Source organism: Aythya marila (genome assembly GCF_965140915.1).
Source record: "Aythya marila genome assembly, chromosome: 3".
Lineage (NCBI taxonomy): Eukaryota > Metazoa > Chordata > Aves > Anseriformes > Anatidae > Aythya > Aythya marila.
Window position 1 is genome coordinate 86,019,146 of NC_139044.1, and position 17,222 is coordinate 86,036,367.

At 35.4% G+C, this 17,222-nt stretch overlaps 2 protein-coding genes across 7 annotated transcripts in view; one reads left to right on the forward strand and one right to left on the reverse strand.

Annotated features, from left to right (window-relative positions):
• Nucleotides 1-11,474, forward strand: part of IMPG1 (interphotoreceptor matrix proteoglycan 1) — a gene marked incomplete at its 5' end in the record, with an annotated part of 65,599 nt that extends 54,125 nt beyond the window's left edge. Inside the window, 4 exons of the mRNA XM_082755969.1 lie at nt 452-671; nt 4,547-4,757; nt 6,994-7,077; nt 10,703-11,474. Coding sequence (XP_082612095.1) covers nt 452-671; nt 4,547-4,757; nt 6,994-7,033 — 471 coding nt within the window. The 3' untranslated portion in view covers nt 7,034-7,077; nt 10,703-11,474. The remainder of the gene's footprint in view (nt 1-451; nt 672-4,546; nt 4,758-6,993; nt 7,078-10,702) is intronic.
• A 1,606-nt stretch (nt 11,475-13,080) lies between these two features.
• The window catches only part of MYO6 (myosin VI), a 105,962-nt gene continuing 101,820 nt past the window's right edge, over nt 13,081-17,222 (reverse strand). For all 6 annotated transcript variants that reach the window (XM_082757254.1, XM_082757253.1, XM_082757252.1 and 3 more), the window contains one exon: nt 13,081-16,613. In XM_082757254.1, coding sequence (XP_082613380.1) covers nt 16,414-16,613 — 200 coding nt within the window. In that variant the 3' untranslated portion in view covers nt 13,081-16,413. The remainder of the gene's footprint in view (nt 16,614-17,222) is intronic.

Sequence of the window (17,222 nt, forward strand, 5' to 3'; positions counted from 1 at the left end):
CAAAGGGAATATGATTAGATATGGATTTTCTTTATGGGTACAATAGGACTACAGGTCAGCTCAGTGACACGCCTGTCATGCTATGCCCTAACCTGCCTGGATTGAATATTTGAAAATAATTATGGTTGGCTTTGGAGCATGGTGATTTTTATTTCTAGATGAATAAGCTCCCCAACCGCTGTGCATTTCATTACAGGGGAAATTGCTGCCCATCCATCTCAATACATTACTGAGAAAGATGCAAGAGTCCAGAAGAATATAGCAAAAAAAAACAGAAAAGGGAATTTTGTGGTGGAATTTAACAGCTATACTAAAGAAATTTAACAGCCATATATTCAAAGAAATAAGTGTTTAATGTGTGTGCTTGATAACTAAAAGCAACTATAAGAAAAACTAATAGGGGATAGGCATTGACAGTAAGTCAAAATAAAAGCAACTTTCTGTTTTGCAGCTACTTCCATACCTGCAGTCCAACCTTACAGGCTTTAAGCAACTGGAAATACTTAATTTCAGGAATGGAAGTGTGATTGTCAACAGTAAAATGAAATTTGCCAGAACAGTGCCATATAATATCACGGAAGCAGTTCACTGTGTCTTGGAAGATTTCTGTGATGCTGCTGCCCAACGTCTCAATTTGGAGATTGACAGCTATTCCCTGGATATTGAGCCAGGTAAGATTGTGTGATCAATATTTACACAAAGTTAAAAACATGTAGATCATCTTTTCCTTAAGCTTCAGAAAGATTACCATTTTGGAAATAATTGTATAATTAATTGCCTCCCAGTAAACATTAGTAATATAAAAAAAAAAAAAAATGTTTGCAGACTCAGACTCAGCCATCTGCAGACATATTTCCATACAATACTGGGGTGGAGGTGTTGGTCTATCCATGTACGCCAACTGCTTTTCAGTTCAAAATCCAAGTACAGGGAAGCAAAAACAGAAACAATGACTGGGTGAAGACAGGGATAAAAAATGCTCACATATAGTTTACAGGAGCGACTCATCCATAGGCATGATGTTTTACCTACACATCTGAGTAGATAAAACATCACTTCTGATGACTTTTACAATGTTGTAAAGAAATCATTGCTCAGGACATCATTAAGACTATCTTTAGAGGACTAAAGAGTTCAGAACAGAAGGAGAGAGTTTGTAGGAATACTAGGATTCTACAGATTCTCCCTGACCAAAGCATTAGCATGTATAGCACCCCATGGCTTTGTAATTCTAGAATCTCTCCTGATTTGATACCTTTCTTAGAGTCATAGAATCATCTAGGTTGGAAAAGACCTTCAAGATCACCAAGTCCCTGACCCACCGAGTCCCTTCACAGGACCCTTAGTGTCATGTCCACACCTCTCTTAAATACCTCCAGGGATGGGAACTCCACCTCTTCTCTGAGCAACCTATTCCAACACTACCACCCTTTCCATGAGGAAATTATTCCTTAAATCCATTCTAAATGTCTCCTTGTGCAACTTGAGACCATTTACTCTAGCCTTATCATGTTTGAGTTCCACCTTTTTCTTATATTGTTTTATAAAACTGAAGCCTGGATTTATTTTCAGGTTTTGGTAATTATTTCAGAGTTGAATTTTTGTTGGTATGGAGAAGGAAAATGCCGATACATTAGCATGCAGATACCTTTAGGCGTTTTGATTAAGCTGGGTACAGCTGTACAGATCTCTGACAACTTGAGAACAAAATGTCTGTTTACATTTCCTGCAGGCAGTTTCTAGACCACCTTTATTTTAGGTATCTCCTTGTGACAATTAAGAGAATTGGAAGCGGCCAAGAAAGTTAGCAAAACTTTCAAATACTCTCTTAACAAAAACTCTCAAATACTGCCATGTTAACCTGATGTTCTGCTGAATAAAGAATAAAGGATTCCTACAAACACTTAACTTTGTGCCACCACAGATTCTCTGCTTTGGTAGTAAATTTTCATTAAATACAAATTAAATTGAAAAAGTTGCTAAAATACAACAACAAAAAAAAAAAAAAAAAAAAAAGGAAAAAAAATCTTTCATCTTCATCTATATCTTCTTCTCTACTGACATGGTATTTCAACTTTAATTCAAGAAAACATATCACAATAGATTTGTATGATAGCTGTTCTTAGAACAAAACTTTCATGGCTCATGAGTAGTAGTAATATATAAAAGTGGATTAAATCACATTTAGAAATCCAACATATATCCATACAGCCCCACTTCCTTTTTATTTCAAGGGAGGGGAAAAAAAAGAAAAAGAAAAAGTTTAGTAAATTAAGGTAATGCAAGCAAATTTCTATTTAGTGTGAAAATAAGAGCCATCTAGTGGTAACAGTGTTATCCCACAATGAAACACTGATGGGAACTGACAGCCCAAAATCCGTTGCAAGACTCATCAACTTTCATAAGAAACAGCTGTAAAGGGCTAACTACATTAGTATATATATATAAATACATATAATATACATATATAAACAATACCATAAATACCAAAATACATAAAAGGATTTTTAAATTACCTGCGAGCATTTTTGTTGTTGTTTATCTAAATAAGTGAAAATGCAGAGAAAGTGACAAATCATGGCAGGTGCATAGCCCAACTTTTTTTTTTTTTTTTTTTAAGGAAAATGAAACACCATCACAAAAAAATGACTCTCTAACACAGTGGGCTGCTCATGCCTAGCTCTCCTAATGACACAGAAACACACTGATACCTTTCAGCTTTTCAACACTGCAGGGCCATAATGTACAACCGTAGGTAATGCTCAGATAGAGAATGTTTTTCCTTAGTAACACAATCAATCTTTATGTAAACTGTGGTCATCAAATCTGGGGAGAGGGTAGATGAGACATGCAGTTAATACTTAATCAGTTATTCAGTCATACTAACTCCTCTGTGTTGTTTTTTTGTTTGTTTGTTTGTTTTCTTCCTCCTGTGGGACTGTTCTGGTTTTGTTTGTCAAGCATTTTTTTTGCACGGGCTAAGAAAAGAATCTGTAGGAACTACTGTCTCCTTTTGTGTGCCACCTGGTTTTGTCCAAATAGGGACTAAACTTTGTAATTTCCAGTAATACAACTGACCAGATCAAAGTACTTGAAATAAATGTTTTGCTTTGTTGTTTTGTTCAGTTTTTATATAGGTAAAGGTTTGACTGACAGTAAAGTTACCTTGTGATTTATTGTACTTCTTTGGTGCCCAATTGTTAGACTTTATGTGTACATATATTTACAGTCCAGGAGCAAAGCAGCTCACAAATCAACATGTACATTTTATATTAGCAAAAGGAAATCAAGCAAGCTAAAACTGCTTTTGTTGATCTTAAATTCAGAAATAAAAATAATAGTTAAAAAAAAAAAAAAAAAAAAAGCTACAGAACTGTAGAGGGGTTAGAAATGAATGGCTCTGCTAGATTAATTTCCAGCAGTTAAGCACATCCTGTTGTGTGTCTGAGATTTCCGGTAGTATTGTAAAGAACGTGATGCTTATGTTTCATTGAAATTAATATTATTGAGAATCTAGGGCCATGAATTGGCTCTGGAAGAAAATTTTCAGCCCAGATAGTAACTATAGTACTAGCTGAAATACCCAGTACCAATCTTTTAAAACTGCAGATTTTTCTTCTTAAGAAATTTGAAGCCTACATAACTAGGAGTGGACATTTTTCTTCTGTGCTGGTGTTTTAAATGATTTTGATTTCTCTAGACCAGACTTGAAACCAAGTTCCTCTCTAGGGCTAATGCTGTGTGTACAAATGTCCTTTGGAGAGTTCAGGTCACTCAGGATCTGCTGTCCTGTGTAGCCCAGCTACAATCTGGACATCTGCTCTCCTTTCCTTCTCTCCTCTTTACACACTCATTTTTTGCCTTTCTTGATTCACACATCTTACTGTGTGCTGATAAAAACAGAATTTGTATCCCCTGCCCTGCTTCTCATCTTTTGCCTTCTATTTATGGTTTTAACTTCTGATACACAAGGAACTGCCTCCAGCAGACAAGACTGGTGGTTGCAGCCTTCCTCCTTATTACTCCATCAGCATAGAGTTGGGTGTTAATATGACGCTTTCTGATCCTTTTAGTTATGTCTCAGTCCTCATAGTGTTGTGCAATACTCACTAAACTCATTCCCTCCCCTAGTCATGGCCTAAAAGCATGTGTTTAAGGTGATTACAGCAAAAACTGCTTCTTGCACATAGGCAAGGCATGTGCATGGCACGACTATATCCCTGAGCACAAAACCAGCGCTTTATAGTAAAAAAAGATCAACAATATTCAAGTGTGAAAATTCTTGTCAGTAAGATAAAAATAAAATCACAGCTTAATAAGGACAGGGTAAACAAACGTACAAGTAAATATAAGCTTGCATGCTTGCTGTGTCATCTAGAGAGAGAAAAATGCGTGTCCTTTTATGCCAGACTGTATCCTGCCATTAACATGCACAAGTAGCAGGCCAGTAAATGTGTACTGTTTTCTCTAGCTGCCACAGAGCTTGCCAAATACTTTGGGGGTAATGCCTCAATGCCTCAATTAATTATTTACCCATCCTTTACAGCTGATCAGGCAGACCCATGCAAATTCATGGCATGTGATGAATTTTCTGAATGCGTAATGAACGAGTGGACAAAAGAGGCTGACTGCCTTTGTAAACCTGGTTACACAAGCCAAGACGGATTACCCTGCCGGAGCCTGTGTGAGATGGAACCACATCTTTGTGTCAATGGTGGGAACTGTGAGTTAGTTCCAGGAAAAGGAGCTGTCTGCAGGTAAATAAATGATTCTTGACGTGAATTCTGCTCACAGACCCCTGGTTCTATTCCATGAACAAACAGGGCCGAGTACGTACTTTTCAACAGCATAAACTATGCTAATAAGCCAAGAACTCACTATTCAGATACTTTAAACTACATTGCAATACCTTTCTTTAACACAAACAGTTTCACTGTGGATAAATCCTGTTTGATCTATTAGATGGAACGCACAGAACACCATGATCTAGCTGTTTATCAGAAATGCATTTGAAAGTTATGAGAAATTCAGCATCATTGGCAGAGATGACAAGCACACAACCATGCATTCTTTTCAGACTTCCTGATATATCATGGAAAAATAACACATTCACATTTTTCGCTATTGATTACCTAGTAATTAAGTTTTCTAAGTCGTATTAAAAACGAAATCTGTTTTCTTACAAGCACACCTATGAACACTAACCTGATTCATTCCCTCTTAATACTGACTTTAGAATTAGGTTAATGACATGTCTTTTAGAATACTTAGGATTAATGTCAAAAAATTAGACTACCAAGCAAATTATTCATATGACAATTTCACTGCAAGAATACAGCTGTCACAATTCATTTTCTGCAGTGGGCATCACAGAAAAGATAGCAGAAAATTATTTCGAATCCACCACAATGACTTGCAAGAGTCAGAGCAGTGTAGTGGCAGAATTTTAACTAATAATCAGCCTCCAATTTAAATGGGTCCTCCTAAAAAATTTACTGAACCAGTTTATTGCTCCAAAACCAACCCACTATGAAAAATAATCTCTTTCCATTTCAGAAAAACCTGGATTAATGTACAGAAAGTACAAAACCTTTATTTAGTATGATAAAAATATTAAAAATAATACATGAAACTTCCGTGAATTACAACAAATTACATACAAACTTAATACTAGTCTCAGACTTGAGCAAACTCGTACAGTCTGTATACTAAATTATGGCCTATGAAGGGAGCATTTGCTTTGCACTTGTTTTACTTGTGAATTTACTCAGAACTACAGTAGTTTTCTATCAACTGGAAACCCTGTGATTCTCATACAATATGAGAACCTTTTCCCTCGCCTTAAAGTAGAGCTCCCATTTCAGACCTCACTAGTTAGATTAAAGTCATCAACAAGCACAATATAGGCTTCAGAGATGTGTTTAGGAATTACTCAAAAAAACACACCTGAACTTTTAAGGTGCTAAAACACAAATATTATCTCAACTTCGTTAATTAGGCAAAGAATGTGTCTTTTTTTTTTTTTGCTTAACACTCATTTTCATGAATATAATTTTCCTTTGTCTGTTATGAATCACATTATTCTTTACAATAACAATCAATTGTACTGTGAATACTGTGCTTATACTTAAACTGCATATTTTCTTTTGTTTTCATTTGAGGTACTCTGTATTTTTTGCCCTCAAGTTCTGTATATTTTTCTCTTCCTCTCCCCATTTTAGATGCCCTGTACGCAGATACACGTTCTACCAAGGACAGCGCTGTGCAAAATTTGCTCCAGAACCCACACATCCCTTCACTTTTAAACCTCTCATTTTTGGCTTGCTAAGCCTTGTTTTTCTTTTCACCATTTTAATTTTTAAGTTGAGAAGAAAAAGAAAAAGAAACTTTAATTTGGAGTAAGCGGCTCATTCTTCACATTAAAAAAAAAAAAATCCTCTTTTTTATTTTGTAATTTAAAGTCTTACCTAAACAAAAATGTTCTGCATTGTAGAAGTCCTACTCTCAACAGCCGCACTTCAGAAAATGCTGTAAGGATTAATCCTGCTTTTGAATACGATGAACCCATAACTAGCTTTTGCCATACGGCTTGTAGCGTAAGTGCTTGTGCCAGTTCTTCAGAGATCACTGATCAAGAAGCATTACGCAATCTTGAAAACACAATTCAGTATGGAGGTAAAATGCATGGAATTTCTTCCTTGTTATTCAACACACAGTCCCTCCTCAAATAACAGGTCCATATTCGTGTTGTAGCTCTCCGACTAAACTAAATTTGATTCTAAGCTCTTCCTCAGCAATTTCATGACTAAAAATACTAATTCCTATATTTACTTTCCACATTTACTTCTGTCTTGGTTTCATAACACAGTGTAGAACTGCTTTTCTTACAGCTCTTTTGCATGGCTTTGGTGTTCCATTCTGTCCAAGTGCCTTTTGTAATTTAGTGAAATAACTAATCTGGTGGTGTTTTTTGTTTGTTTTAAACTGCTGCAGGTCACCAGACCAGTTTACAAAGCCAGGACTGACAAGTTAGTCTCTGAAATTCTGCATTTCCGGCATCAGCCAGACAAAAACAAGGTTTGTGACTACTTTTGAGAGCTTTAACATTCCAACCAGTTTCCTCTTTGTAAATGTTACCAGGAAGCCTCTCTGTACTAGTTCCATCCAAAGAAAAACTCATTTTCTTTGGATGTTTGATATGACAAGCACAATCCACTCTGAAGTGCTTTTATGCAACAGGGTTCAGTTCTATGTATATATTTGCTAATGCAGCAGTCACTTATACACACAAAGAAAGAAGGAAAATCTGAAATGAAAGTTCAACACAGAATGCAAACCAAAGGGGAGGCTTGCATAGGAATGACTGATTCTTTGAAAATACATAGAGCCTGTTTAAACTATGTAGAGTTGAAGCAAACGGGAATTCCAGCTTGAGCAGATTACCACTCATATCTCAGACATTTCAAGTACCACTCATATCCAGACGTTATTTCAAGTACAGGGTATCTTGTATCTTTAGGGGGTTAAAAAAGGACAGAAAGGAGAAAAGCTGAGTCAAGACTTTCTCTAAAATCATCAAACTCTCTTAATTCTGATGTATCTGATTGTGATCTCGTGAAAAGTAGACAAAAAGCTTTTACTTTGCTGTTTCATTTTCCTGAATCGCAGCCCAACTTAGAACTAAAGAATTTTGACTACAGCTGCTAGCAGTTATCACTGAGGGGAATATCAGTGCCCTATCGCTAGATATACACTACTGGAGACAGGATACTGGGCTACCTTTGGTTTGAGCCCACACAGCTAGTTTTATGTAAATAAAGGAAGAAGTGCTGATACCAGAGAGAAGCTGATTTTTTTTGCCTATCTTCATCACACAGAGGATTCCTGCCCAGGTCTGATGTCTTCGGGCACTTAAGGTGACAGGTACAGACTGAGCTGACAAGTGGGGAGACAGGAACACAATGATAGAGATCTACAAGACAGCAGGGAGGAGCTGTTCAGAAAAGCTCAAGAACAAATTGGCTTTGCTGCTGATAAAAACAAGAACACAGACACTGGCAACTGTGTTCCAGTCATAGAAGGAAGTATTTTGGTACGGCCATCTTCAAAAAAAATTTGTCTGTGGGTAGACCTAAATAATAAATGTTACTTTTATATTGGCTGAACTACTTAAAATCACTATTTACAAAAGTGTTAAATATTTTATAAAAGGTATAAAATGGCACAACATCTGTGGGAGAAAGCTGGGCCTGTGATGTTTGGGCTATATTTGAATTGGCAGAAGTATACTGACAAAGCTCTTCTCACCTAAATTTGTTTTCTTAGCTAGATCTTGAGAAGTGAGGCAACCACAAAGTAGAAAGTGGATTTGAAAAAAAAAAAAAAAAAAAAAAGAGTAGTTGATAATTTTTCACCATAAGTACAGCTCAAAATGAGAAAATGAGTGCTCACTTCAGAGGCTTTATGTTGAATATGCTTTAAGTAATTTGGAAAAAGATGAGAGAGAAGAAGGAGGGAACGCGTACATAGTTTCAGCTCATGAAAGCTGTGTTCCAAGAGCAACACTTCCATGTCACAATCTGGAAAACTCCTTTGGGGCCAGAATATGGCATTTCAATTGAATATTCAGGAGCAGTTGGCTATCTAAAATTTTTAAGCCAAATTTAAAATTCCAATTTGTTTGTTTTGTTTTGCCATGTATAATGACAGCAGTTACAACTTTTTAGGACACACTACTTACAATAAGTATACATCTGTGTTTATAAAGGAGTTTAGGAAAATAGGCATGAAAATTAGTAGAAACCAAAATAAGTTTTCAATGTTTTCCTAAGCATGAAAAAGGTTTTCAGTTTATGTTATAGGGGCTCTACATGGAAAATGATTGCAAAACCTAGTTCTCAGAGGCTGGTTTTTATCTTCTATATCATACAGGAATTAATATGCGCTTTGTGTCCAGATGAAGAACTTGCTCTTCCTTCTTTCTGAGCTCAGCAGAAAACTTAAGTTCGTGCAAGCCGCTGACTACCACAGTCAGGGCTTTACATAGTTAGGTCTGTGGGAACAGTACAGCTTGCTCAGCAAGTACTAATATAGGAAATAAAATGATTGTGAGATTTGTCTTTCTTTGGGCAATGCAGAACGTGACCGAGCCAGCATGCACACATTGGAGTGGGCAGGCCCCTTCAGACTGAGACACAAGGCCAACAAGCCCACATCTAGGTGACCTGCTACGGTTGAGTCAAACATGACGAAGTTCTCTAAAAACAATCCTGCTGATCTGATTCTCTGCTGGCCTACCTCATCCTGACATGTGTTCTCCTCCTTACAGATGGAAGTTCAAAACACAAGCTCATTCAAAATGCATCATTTCTCTTGTAATATCCCCTGTCCCTATCAGTGACTCAGCTGGATGTTCTCTACTCAGTGAAAAGGGTGCTGAAAAATAAGACATTGCTTTCAACTGCTAGGGTATTACATCAAGCTGTCTCTAAAGTCTATTATTTTGCAGTTGATCTAACAGATGTTATTCTATAAATTTGTCATTTATTTGTGCTTGTACGTAGCATTTAGTGAGTGGGCTTCATCTTCAAAATGTTCAAAATTCAGTAATGGATCTAATTCTTAAAGAGAAAAAGGATCTCATCTAAAGGGTCTTCACAAACATTTCTAAGCTTGCAAAAGACATGTACTGACACAGAAAATTGGTTGCAACAAATTTAAGCAAAACCTTGGAAGACCCAGAAGTATTTGACATAAAATAACCCAGAAGCACAGGCAATAAACCACTGGATACGAGAAGATGGTAGAATAATTCATTTCATGATGCTAAATCTAATTGGCACGGACACAGATCACTTATTCTGATGTAACGCAGATGCAGCCTAAAAGTTGTTACAGATTATCCCTCAGAAATACCTAAAATGTCATTCATCAAAGTTAGTGACTGCCATTTAGCATCATCTTCTGAAAAAGTGACTTTCAGTCACCAAGATGACTGAAATTATATTTGACGGAAAACAAAAGACTGCGATTTGTTTCACCCTCGTGTCAGTCACTTGGATTATCAAGCAAACAGTATTTTGGATTAAAATAATACAAAAGCAATGCAAGATAGCCTGTTAGAGCTCCCCCACCAATATCACAGATTTAGTGTTTCATTACCACAATCACAAGGGAAAGATGTTCTAAAATACTATTGAGATGGAAGGGCTTTACTCTTAGTTCAAAATTTATGGCATTAGGCTTTACAGATTTTAAGTTTGATTGGCACTGTTGCTGCTCTTACACCAAAACAATGCTGAGGAACCAAACATCCCGAAGTCTAATTTATCCCTGGTGTGCTGGTAATCTCCTGTAGATATTTTAGTTACGGCTTCTTTTGCAGCAAATTGCATAGTTATTATTTTACAGTCAAAAACATGCTCTTCAAATTAGGAAGGTATACATATATAGCACTTGTTTGTTATTTCATACAGATACACAACATTGTTACACCAGGGACAGAAATAATAATTCTTCTCTAAACTCCATGATTTAGTATGTAAAATAGCTTCAGGAGCAGGATTATTTCAATTCTCCTTAGAATGAACTGGAGACTATCTCAAAAGGTTTTAGTGAGCTCTTGACTATTAGCAGTAGATAAATAATAAATTTTCAAAATGAAAAATGCTTTTTAAATGTCTTACGAGAATTTCTCTTACAGGTATTCAGAATAACAAAGTCTGCATTATTCAAGACAGCAGTTCAGGTTGACAATGCGTATGAAGAAAAATCAATGATTCCTAAAGACATATCATTTTCTCTTCAAAAATCAGTACACATTTAACATATCATATTATTAAAGAAAAACAACACTATCAAGTTTATCAACTATCTGACCATGCCCAAAAGTTGTCTGGTAAGAGATCACCAGTGTTAAGATGCCTGCACTAAGCATACAGTGTGTATATATATCTTAATCATATTTTTATTTCACATTCTTGTGCTAGAAATGGATTTTGCTCAAAAGTGGCATTTTTTGCAATACTGTATTAGCTAATACTGTACAACCACTCTGGTAAAAATGCAGATGAAGCTTTCAAGCAGACCTACACCATTTTATTAACTTTTCTTACCTACACTAGAGCAGAGTAAGCAGCAAACATGGAAATTTATGAGCTGTCATTAGTGAGGGTTTTACCTCTTTCCACAGGCTACATTTAAGTGTTTGGGAACTTCTCCATTCTCTCCTTACTATGCTCACACTGTAAATCACATACAAGTTGGAATTATTTTTTAATGGCTTCCCTGAAAATCAGATTCCTGTTTTTCTGTTAATAAAAGCATGATGTATATACATATGTACATATACGCTTCACTGCTTAATTCCTGGTGACAGAATCACCACAATTTGAGCTGGCAGGGCCCTCTGGAGGCCATCTGCTCCAACCCCTGCTCAAGCAAGGTCACCCAGAGCAGGACCACGTCCAAGTGGCTGCTGAACATCTCCAACAGAGTTAAACTGTCTTCTCCTCAAACTTCTCAAACTGTCTTCTCCTTCAAAATTTTTGAAGAGAAAAAATATTTGCAGTTTTTTTAATCCTTTAAGAACATGAGATTCACATTCACAACTACCTTCCTAGTAGCAAGTAGATTACAAAGCCATGCTTGGCACACACCGGAAGTTGTATTTACAGCTCAAAGTGAGCTTCTACAAAGTTCATGACTATACTGGATGACAGCTCCTCATTCAGATGTGAAACTTTCACATATTCAGGATAGTGGCTGATTGTAGTTATAACTCTTTTTAACTGTTAGTACCACATGATTACCACAGCAAAGACTGAACTTTAGTTTACATTATTATATACATTTATAAATTCAGTTAATATAAACAATTAACTGCACAAACAGGGCTCCTTGAAAAAAAAAAAAAAAAAAAAAAAAAACTGATGATTGTGTACAAATGAAGGCAATGTACCAAGGACACAAGTTTAAGTTTCTACAACAGAAACCATATTTTTACTTAGTCTATTTAAATAGAAAATACTTTAAATCAAAACACTAAGATGCTGTTTTACACAGTAACACTTCAGAATAAAACTTCACTTTAAAAATAGTGCTTGCAGGGCACTGGATGTCATCCCTGTCAACAGCATTAGCTTTTTACAATTGCTCATGTAAGTTAAGATGCATTAAGAATGCTGAAAGCATTCTTTTTTTCCATTACAAATGTATTTTTGTATGTGTTTAGTGTATTTGCATTCGTAACCATTACCATTAGGTTAAAAAATGAGTAATTTTAAATTGTGTACTTCAAAAATGATTATTCATGATTGTATTTATTACTCCCGATTATTAATTACCAAATATATTTGCTGGATGTAAGCCTTTTGTATTTCAATAAAATATAATAAAACTATTACTTGAAAATTACACAGGGAATTGAATTATTATTTAATCTCACACTACAATGTAGCACATTATCTTAAAGGTGATGTTTAACTGTAGTTCTAACAGTAGCTGGAAATGAAAACCACAAGGAAATTGAGACAAAATTATACCTAATGAAGTCTGAATTACTTCAATTGTCTTAAATTGAAAATACTACTCTGATTTGGCCCTTGAAACAGTTTGATAACTTTAAAAAACAAAACAAAACAAAATAACAACCTGCTCAAACAAAGCTTTTGTTGCAGCACATAAGCTCAAAATATTTTAAGTGGTTTCATTAGTCACTGATTGTTATGATCTAAAATGAAGGAGATGCAAACAGTAAACAGCACAGCAAACAATAAATGCAGTGGTTACAGTAAAACTCTCATGGTTTAAATAAATAGCAATACAAGTAAGAAAATATGTTTTAAAAAATCCTCAGAATTGAGACAATGGTAACACCATTCGTAATATCAGAATGTTATTTCAGAGAAACACTCAAAGAGTAAAGACGAAACCTTTTCTAGAGCAGCTTTAAGCACCACATACATCTGATAAAAAGGCAGCAGGTAGTTCTAGCACCAAATCCTTCTCATAACTTAACTTACCCTTACCTTATTCTTTAAATTTTTAAAGACAAAACAGTACAAGAGATGCAACTGAGATTTCAACATGGAATGTATTTATTTATTTAAATTTTCAGTACAGTATTAGACGGTCATTTAAATACTTTAAAAATATTTTCGGGGAAAAAAAAAAAAAAACAAACAAACAAAAACAGGCTTCTACTACAAAAAGGAAACCGGTCTCATCAGTGGGTGAAAGACCTTATGAACCTTGAGTAGCATTCTCTAGAAAATTTATATTACTGGTCAGCTAGTCAGGAATGTAGCCTAGCATGGTGATTCTCTTTCTCTCCTTTTAATTCTGGAGTGTTTCATGGAGATCTCAACTACAATGAAGAGGTAGAGGCTACAATGAAGAGCTACACCGAGAGGCAGGAAGAAATGTTTACAAAAAAAAAAAACAAAACACACAGAACTAAGACAAAGAGTTTAGCATTTTGCTTCAGAAACATTTTTTTTTTCCTGTGTAATTGTAGATCAGAAGGGCATTAAGATAATACCACAATCCCTGAGATCAGAGATTGACTCCAAATCAACCAACAGTATCACTGACACAGTAGATGAGACAATGGAGAAAATCTGTAAAAGCAGATGAATATTGCCTCACGTAAAAAAAAAAAAAATAGTTCTGAAGTGAACCAAAAATTACTTTTGTTGCACAAAAAGATCAGCGAAACTACAATCAGATGGTTTTGATATAGAAGAAAAAAGGTATGCTACTGTGCAAACTAGAATACCCTGATTTTTGGAATGTGTCTTCTGGTTGCCTCAGGCATACTGCTGGAGCAATGCAGAGAAGTGGGAACATGTCAGTTGAAAACATCCAGCCACCAGTTCCTCTTCCACTATTTCAAATTTTAATTTCCCTCACAGCTAATATTTCCCATTTAGCTAACAAGACTTCCCAGAGAACCCAATCTGAAAAATAAAGTTTCCTTCTGACACCAGTCTGTACATAACTTACTGTCTCAGAACAGCCTGCATCAAGGAAACACTGGCCTAATGAAAGGAAAAAACTGGAAAAATTACATTAATGATTTTATTTATTTTAAGTTCCCAACAGTTATGTTTACATACATATATATATACACACATACATACTTAAGTATATATATATGTATATACATACACCCGTACACACATACACTTAGATGGTTCTTTGCTTAGTGTTCAGTCTCATAAAATCTGCTTTACATATATAAACTGAGACCAAACATGGTAAGTCAAGAATTTAAATCCAGACAGTAATAAATATAGAGTAGGGCTTCTCACCACTATCAGTTCAGTGATTTTCTTTTCCTTGTATCACATAAATGGCCAAAGCTTTTTGCAGTGCTAAGTTTCTGGAGACAAGGATTTCTGAAACCTTTATTCCAATCCACTAACACGTTAAACCAGTAACCTAAATTTCATAACATCACCTTTACACATTGAATAGGTCTGCACACAGCTTGCTAGCCGGCAGTATGATGCACTTCTTTCATCTTCCAGGCAAAAATTACTGCTTCGGTGAAGAGGGTTTTTTTTTGGGTAAAATGAAAACATGTTTTCCAGTTTGGAATCACAACACCAAAAAGCAGAGTGGGTATGCAGTGGAAGCTGAGATTCCCTGATGTAGCTAATTCATACCAAGTTAATGTACTACTCAAACATCTTCACGTGTATTCCAGTAAGGAGTGAACTTAGACAAAGGCATGTAAGCACAATCTATGATCAGAAAGGGTGTATGCATCATGAGTTTTCTCTATGTACAAACTGTTAATAACTTGGAAGTTATTACGCATATTTATGTATTTAAAAACTACATTTTTTAACTTTTTCCAAAAAGTTTCAAACATAGTAAAATGAAAGGAAATAATTTTGCAGTGTGAGCAATCTTTGCCAATTTATACCTCAAGCCCTCATTTTTAAACCAGGTTGAATAAGTAATTAGACATCAAGTTACTTGTATTTCCAATTCTTATCAGAGAGATAAAATACATAATCAAGCTTAATTTGTTGAAATAACGGCCAGCACGCTGAAACACTCACATAAGTGAACAAGACGCACCTTAAAACTGTAGGAAATTAATAATTTCTATCCACAAAATCTCTAATTGGTTGATTAAGGAACTGTTATAAGCTAGGACACTTGACAAAGAAAATTGAGATAAAGATCAGTGCCTGAATCACTACAATATTCCAGAATACTAAAAATTGTAGCTAATTCAGCAGCACATGGCATATAAATGATGCATTATGTTACTGGACCAAATTTTTATACAGTCTAACAAAAGGTACAGACCTTGTGCATCTCATTACAGTTATAATATACAGGACATCTGAGGATCAGGTCTCAATGTTTAATTAAATTATATCACCACCCATAAGCTGAACATATTTCCCTTATGCTATCCTTAATCTTATATGCCTCCAGATATAAATCTTGGACAATTTTGCATACAATATTTAAATTACACTACATGGCTAAGTGAATTGTCCAAGAACGGACAAATTTCCTAATACAAATTTGGTCAGAAAAATAAAAGTCTAAAGGAGACCTGTACTTGAAAAAAAGAAAAAAAAGAAGAAGAAGAAGAAGAAAAAAAAAAAGGGTAAGAAAGAAAGAAAAGGAAAAGAAACTGAGAGAAGTGGTATAAGCCCTAATGAGCAGTACATTCTTTGTGTACAATATTACAGAATATTGACATATATAATGCTCTTCTCAGAACATATAGAAAAACATTTCTTTTAAACCAGGACAGAGAGTGCATTAAGTAGGAATTTATGAGTCTCAAGTGTAGGAGGATTTCCCATCAGTTTCAGAAGAAGTCAGTAAATACAGACACTAACCGGTTTTCAAAATCAGGACATAAAATGTCTCAGATTATAAAAAAGAATACTCCAACTTCTCCAGAACAGAAGTCAAAGCTAAGGCCTCACAATTCCAGTTAAGAGATACAGCATATCCTCTTTAGTAAGCCACCACCTAAAACCAACTATTTAGTGTTTTGAAGAAGAGATTTTATCAAAAGGTGGTTGCAATGCAGTTCTTTGTGCTACGTACTCAAGTACAGATAGATTACTTAGAAGTGTTAAGAGTAGTAACAGAAACTGTTAAAGAAAATGCAATGTATAAACAAAATGCAACAAACTACACTGACTGAAAATTCTTCAGGGTCCTCATACCTATTAAGGCTCTCTACCCAAATTAAACATCACATCATACATTACAAATTAACAAACCACATGATTAATAAAATCTGTTCACTTTATATTAAACATCTCTAATATGATTATAGAATGTTTACGTCCTCTGCTGCATAGAGGAACTCTTCCCTTTGTATCACGGACAAGGGTTCTCATCTCAAATACTACTGTGCAAAATGACCACTTATTCCAATAGGTTCTGCAGCATAGCTGTAGCATACGTAGGACGAGCTTGTCTGCTTGCAATTGCTTTTTGAAGATACTGGATACCTCCACAGCGCTCCCAAATTTCTTCAAACTGTCTTGACAAAATTTCAGCACCTCGCTTTCGGGTTAAGCCAGTCTCTTCAAGATTAAGCTCGCACATATCCATATCATCCTTACCTGAAATCATAGAGGGACAAAGAAAAAACTTTGTAACGTTTTCACATCATGCAAAGGTCCCATTAACAAAGATTAGGTCTTTGTTAATTAAATTTCTTCTCTCAAGCTCTGGCTTGTTGATAGACTTCAGAGCTTAATCAGGGAAGAAGTGTTTGGAAGGATTTCTACACACATTGTAGAAAAGCAGTGTCAGAATAAACTAAATCCAGATGCTGAAACAGACAAAATTTAAAAAGTTTAAAAGCGAGCAAGAAGGAACAAAAGGGAAGATGCCAGAAAGATCAGTATCTCTATCTATTCTCCTGAAACCCACCAAATCTGTTTTAGACATATATACAGTTTTACAGACAACCACTGTTATATTTTTTTAGACGTAGCAACGTGACTAAGAACTTGAGACTTTTGATCAAATAACCAGTACTCCTAATCTGTCAGCCTCCCATGCTAAACAAACTGATGAACAGTATTGCCCACGTGGAATCCAATGAAACAAAGGGTGCAGTTCAGTTATTTCAATCTTATTTTTAATAGGTGATCTATTGAATGTGTTATTCACAACAGCTATGTTACTTTTAGCTAGGGGCTTAGACATTGAACAGACAGGAACTG